This window comes from Hevea brasiliensis, chromosome 9, assembly GCF_030052815.1.
Source record: "Hevea brasiliensis isolate MT/VB/25A 57/8 chromosome 9, ASM3005281v1, whole genome shotgun sequence".
NCBI lineage: Eukaryota > Viridiplantae > Streptophyta > Magnoliopsida > Malpighiales > Euphorbiaceae > Hevea > Hevea brasiliensis.
The window spans coordinates 15,991,978-15,998,503 of record NC_079501.1 but is presented as its reverse complement, the minus strand read 5'-3'; the positions used below and the strand labels follow the sequence as shown (position 1 = coordinate 15,998,503).

The 6,526-nt window shown below is 24.4% G+C and overlaps 1 protein-coding gene across 1 annotated transcript in view; it reads left to right on the top strand.

Annotated features, from left to right (window-relative positions):
- Positions 1-4,123: 4,123 nt before the first annotated feature.
- The window catches only part of LOC110641133 (uncharacterized), a 30,328-nt gene continuing 27,925 nt past the window's right edge, over positions 4,124-6,526 (top strand). The window contains exons 1-2 of the mRNA XM_021792736.2: positions 4,124-4,577; positions 5,580-6,298. Coding sequence (XP_021648428.2) covers positions 4,520-4,577; positions 5,580-6,298 — 777 coding nt within the window. The 5' untranslated portion in view covers positions 4,124-4,519. The remainder of the gene's footprint in view (positions 4,578-5,579; positions 6,299-6,526) is intronic.

Here is a 6,526-nt window from a genome sequence, read left to right as displayed (position 1 = left end):
GGGCTGGAGAGTTTGAAGAATTCCAGGGTTAAGCGTGTTCGCTTGAGAGAAATGCCAGTATAGGTCACCTATTGGGAAGTTTTCCATTCCACCTATAGGACAAAACCGTGAGGCTCAGGATGAGGTGGGATAAAGCGAACAATTCCTCTAGTGGTTGGAGCAGGTTCGTTACATTTTATGTAGATTAATTTTTTTATTATAAAAAATTTTAACTAATATTTCATAATAAAAATAATAAAAAACAAAATAGTACAATAAAAATATTGATTAAAAATATTAAATAATTCGAGGTTAGTTAAATTATATAACCATTTTATCAAACCATTTTATATCCTCTTAATATATTAAAGAAATATAATATTCAAATATTATTTTTCTTTAGTAATATTAATATTAATTTAAAAAATAATAGTAATAATCTAAAAAGTATAAATGTGTGCAAAATGAAAAGAAAAAAAAGAACAAAATTATATGTATGCAATATATAAAATTATAGATGTATAGAATAAATATATGTTAATATATTGTAACTTCATAATAATAATGAATACTTATTACACTTAAAAGGAAAATAAAAAAATAATTAAATACAAAAATATAATTAAATACTTAATATAAAAGATAATAATTATTATAATAATAAAATATAATAATTTTCTTAATATGTAAGTAAAATGCGACACCAATAGAAAATCTATACATATGAAAACGCCAATAAAAAACTATGCACACTTTATATGTATAGATAGATAGATATATATGAGTCTCATCATATATAATATAAAATTATGTGAGTCTCATCTATTTAATATGTGAATTATACTATATATTGTGTTTTGAATTTATGATGAATTGTAATAATTTATCTAATTACATATATATATATATATTACCAAATTAAACTTTTAAATAATTTTTTTATGCTTTTTAAAAAATAATTATTAGATTTAAATGACCGTGTCAACTACTATAAGGCAACATTTTTCAAGGTAGAATATAATTATTAAAGTATAAAATTTATTTTTTTTTATATTATTATTATTAGCTTAACTTTGGACCTAATAATCTAGAAAGTATAAAGGTAGTACAAAAGGAAAAAAAATATATTATATACCATAAAAAATTATTGGTATATGAAACAAATATATGTTAATATATTATAATTTATTTAATAATAATGGCTATTTACTTGTATACCTAAAATGAAAATAAAAGATAATTAAATAAAAAAAATTAAATTAAATACTTCATATAAAATATAATAATTAATATAATTATAGAGAATGATAATTTTTTATATTGTAAGTGATATATGACAATACTAATTTATAATCTGTACACATGATAATACCGTAAAAAACTTTATATATTTTATATATAAAAATAAATAAATAGATGTGAGTTTCATCATATATAATGTAAAATTATATAAGTCTCGTCTATTTAATATGTAGATTATTTTATGTATAATGCATCTTATATTTATGATAGATTACGTTTAAGTATAAATTTTTATAATTTAATATATATAAATTGATGAATTAATTTTTTCATGAGATTTAAAAAATAATTATTAGAGTTAAATGATTGCTTCGACTGCTAGAAGGCAATATCTTTCATGGTAGAGGAGAATTACTAAAATTTAAAATTTATTTTATTTTTATATTATTATTATTGGCTTAACTTGAGCTAATAATCTAAAAAGTATAAAATAGTACAAAAGGCAAAAAAATATATTGTATATTGTATAAAATTATGGGTATATATAATAAATATATGTTAATGGATTGTAATTTTTTTAATAATAATACCTGCTTACTTATTATATTTAAAATAAAATTAATATATAAGATAATCATTATTATAATGATAAAGTATGACATTTTTGACAAATTTCTCTATATGCTAAGTAACATGTGACAACACTATCTATACACATGTCAACACGTAAAAAAAAACTTTACATGTTTTATATATATAAATAAATAGATAGATGTGAGTCTCATCACATATAATATAAAATTAAATAAGTCTTATATATTTAATGTATCTTAAATTTATGATGAATTACATATAAGTAAAATTTTCATAATTTAATATATATATATAAATAAATTAATTTTTTAAAAAATAAATTTTTATGAGATTTAAAAATAATGATTAGATTTAAATGATTGCTGGAAGGCAATACATTTATCATAGAGGATAATTATTAAAATTTAAAATTTATGGTGTTTTTATATTATTATTATTAGCTTAATTTAGACCTAATAATCTAAAAAGTATAAAGGCAGTGTAAAAGGAAAAAGAAAAAAAAATTATATTATGTACTATATAAAATTATAGATAATAAATATATATTAATATATTGTAACGTACTTAAGAATAATGGCTATTTACTTATTATATTTAAAATGAAAATAAAAAGAGAATTAAATAAAAATATAGAATTAAATATTTAATATAAAACACAATAATTACTATAATTATAAAGCATGACAATTTTAATTGCATGTTAAGTAGCATATGACAATACTAATAGAAAATTGATACACATGATAATATGAAGGAAAAACTTTGCATATTTTATATATATAATAAATAGGTGGATAGATGTGAGTCCCATCACATATGATGTAATATTATGTGAGTCATCTATTTAATATGTGGACTATATTTTGTATAATATGTCTTAGGTTTATGTTGAATTACATTTAAATAAGGATTTCTTAATTTAATATATATATATATATATTAATAAATTAGTTATTCATGCTAGAGGATAATTATTAAAATATAAAATTTATTTTGTTTTTATATTATCATTAATTATTACCTTAATTTGGATCTAATAACCTAAAAAGTATAAAGGTGCTGCAAAAGGAAAAAAAATTATATTATGTATTATATAAAATTATATGTATATAGAATAAATATATATATTAATATATTATAACTTACCTAATAATAATGACTATTTACTCATTAATCATTATGCTTAAAATGAAAATAAAAAAGAATTAAATAAAAATATAAAATTAAATACTTAATATTAAAAATAATAATTACTATAATTATAAAATATGAGTAATACATGACAACACTAATAAAAATTCTATATACAAGACAACACACAAAAAAAAGAAGACTTTGCATATTTTAGATATATAAATAAATAAATAGATGGATGTGAGTTTCATCGTTGCATAATGTAAAATTGTTTGAGTATCATATATTTAATATATGGATTATACTATGTATAATGTGTCTTCAATTTATTATGAATTACTTTTAAGTAAGAATTTTCCTAATTTAATATATATATATATATATTAATAAACTAATAATAAATTATTTAAAATTTTTTTATGAGATTTAAAAAATAATTATTAGATTTAAATGATTGTTTCAACTGTTAGAAGGCAATATTTTTCATAGTAGAGGAAAATTATTAAAATTTATTTTAATTTTATATCATTATCATTATTATTAGCTTAATTGGATCTAATAATCAGAAAAGTATAAAGGTAGTAAAAAGGAAAATAAAATAAAATTATATTATATACTGTGTCAAATTATAGGTAAACGAAAGAAATATATGTTAATATATTATAATTTACTTAATAATAATTATTAATTATTTATTATACTTAAAATGAAATAAGAAGAGAATAAAATGAAAATATAAAATTGAATATTTAATATAAAAGATAACAATAAATGTAATTATAAAATAAATTAATTTTTAAATTTATATACATAATATTGCCAACAAAAAAACTTTATATGCTTTATATATAAAAATATAAATAAATAGATATGAGTTTCATTTTATATAATATAAAATTATATATTTTATTTATTTAATATATGAATTATCTCATATATAATATGTCTTAGTTTTATAATAGATTATATAACTAAAAATTTGTTTAATTTAATATAATTATATATTAATATATTATTTTTTTATGAGATTTAAAAATAATAATTAGATTTAAATGATCGCTGCTGAAGGCAATGCCTTTCATGGTAGAAGAGAATTATTAAATTAAAAAAAATATTTTTTTATATTATTATTATTAGCTTAAGTTGAACGTAAGGGTCATGGCCATGGGTCATCTATAGTGGAGGTGGGTCCATGCACCGAGTATCTGATTTTGCTGATAAATTTCTCGACTCCTCGGAGGCCTGAAAATCACGAGGGAAATTTGTAGCGGAAGTGCAACACTCTGCTAATCGTGTAAAAACCCCTAAATTCCCCCATCAAACCCTTGCCACCATTTCTATTCTTTCTCCCTGAATCAAACGCGAAACCGCTCAAGCCCTCAACAAATCACACCACTCTCCTCTGTCCGAAGCCTTTGCTTATTGAAGTAGAATTTGGAGCAGAACCAAGCGAATATCCTTCACTGTGAAACCCTAGAGTGCGAATTTGATAAGGAAGTACTTGTTCTCTGAAGGACCAGAGTTAGGGTTTTTTTTTTTTTTTCTCAAGTCTCGACTGCTCGGCGTCGCCATGAGTCCTATTCAGAATTTTGAGCAACATTCTCGTCAGCTAGTGGAGCCTGACCTCCGTACGCTTTCTCCCTCTCTCTCTCTCTTATCTTGTCATTTTTTTTCCTGCTTGTTGGATGAGAAACTGGAGGAAACCGGAAGAGTTTAATGTAATTTACAATTTTGCGAATTTTGATATTAGCTGAGGAAAATTTGCTAAACAAAATGACAAGTCATTTGAGGTGCATTAGGTGGATATTCAAACGTATAAGTTGCTTTTCTTGTCTTATGTTTTCTCAGAAACCAAATGGAACTGACATATTAGGTTTCATAAAATGATTGCTCCTTATGGTGAAGCTAAATAAATTGGTCTGTTACTTATGTGTTCTTTTTTCGGTTTTTCTTATTATTAAAAATTTCCATAATTATGGGGCTATTTAACCGTGGGGAAAAACTGAGGCTGTATTCTGAAATTAAATAACTTTTTTTTTTTGGTCAGGTGTAACAATTTGTTCATATGGATTTCTTTAATTTCTGAAATTTGAATAGATGTTGGAAAATGATTTTCCCCTTTTATTTTTTTTACATGTTTTCCAACTTGCAAACTCAGCACATAGGTGTTTTACCACATCACAGCAGCAGCTTCACCTCTGTTGCGATGTACTTTTTTCATCACCATTGACACCGTGGCCATCGTAATCACCTTCTGTTATTAATTTCAAGCGTTTACATTTCTAAATTCTATTCTTATAACATTTCATCCCATTTTGTTAGTCTAATACCTTACACAAGCTAAATTGAATAATATAGGAATAGAAATGAACACAGTTTTCCTGCATTCTAATGATAAACACAAATAATAAGTGGAAAAGGAAACTGAAAAAAAAAAGGGAGTTTCCTTGACAAAATACGTATCGATACTCAAAATAAAGGTATTTCTCATTTTCCTACATTTTTTATCCTCCAGTTGCAGCCCATGACATGAGTCATAAGCACGCTACAGTCTATTCTCTCTTTACTAATTAAATTTTCTACATGTAATGCCATGTCTTGGTAATTCTCCATTTTTAATTTTGAAACAGCAATTCAGTCAAGGCTGCAGATGGCAATGGAGGTACGAGATAGTCTTGAGATTGCCCACACAGCAGAGTACTTGAATTTCCTTAAGTGCTACTTCAGGGCATTCTCAGTCATTCTTTTACAAATTACAAAGCCGCAGTTCATAGATAATCCTGAGCACAAGCTTCGGAACATTGTTGTGGAAATCCTTAATCGTCTTCCTCACAGTGAAGTTCTCCGCCCCTTTGTTCAGGACCTCTTGAAGGTTGCAATGCAAGTGCTAACAACAGATAATGAGGAAAATGGATTGATTTGTATTCGGATTATCTTTGATCTTCTTCGGAATTTTAGGCCATCACTAGAAAATGAAGTTCAGCCATTCTTAGACTTTGTATGCAAGATATACCATAATTTTAAATCAACTGTCAGTCATTTCTTTGATAATGTAACACCACCTGTAGAGGATATTAAACCAATGGAGACTTCTTCTTCAGATCAAGTGATTACTGGTACTGCATTTGTTGGAAATGGGCACCTTAACCCTAGTAACCGTTCATTCAAGATTGTTACAGAGAGTCCACTTGTGGTGATGTTTTTGTTTCAATTATATAGTCGACTTGTTCAAACTAATATTCCTCACTTGTTGCCTTTGATGGTTGCTGCGATATCTGTTCCGGGCCCTGACAAGGTTCCTTCTAATTTGAAGAGTCACTTCATTGAACTGAAGGGTGCACAGGTTAAGGTGAGCATTAATTATTTTTGATGTCCTTTGAAAGTTTTCCTTTCAAATACTGAACTTTTGTTGATATTGATTTTGTAATAGATGATTGTATTGCTGAGTTGTCATTACATCTACACCAATTCTAGCCGAGAGACAGACTTTGTCAATTGATGGACATGCTAAATTATCTAGTTTGTGTAAACTAACACAAGTTTTTTGCTTTTCCAATTTAAGCAATTCTCTTCTGAG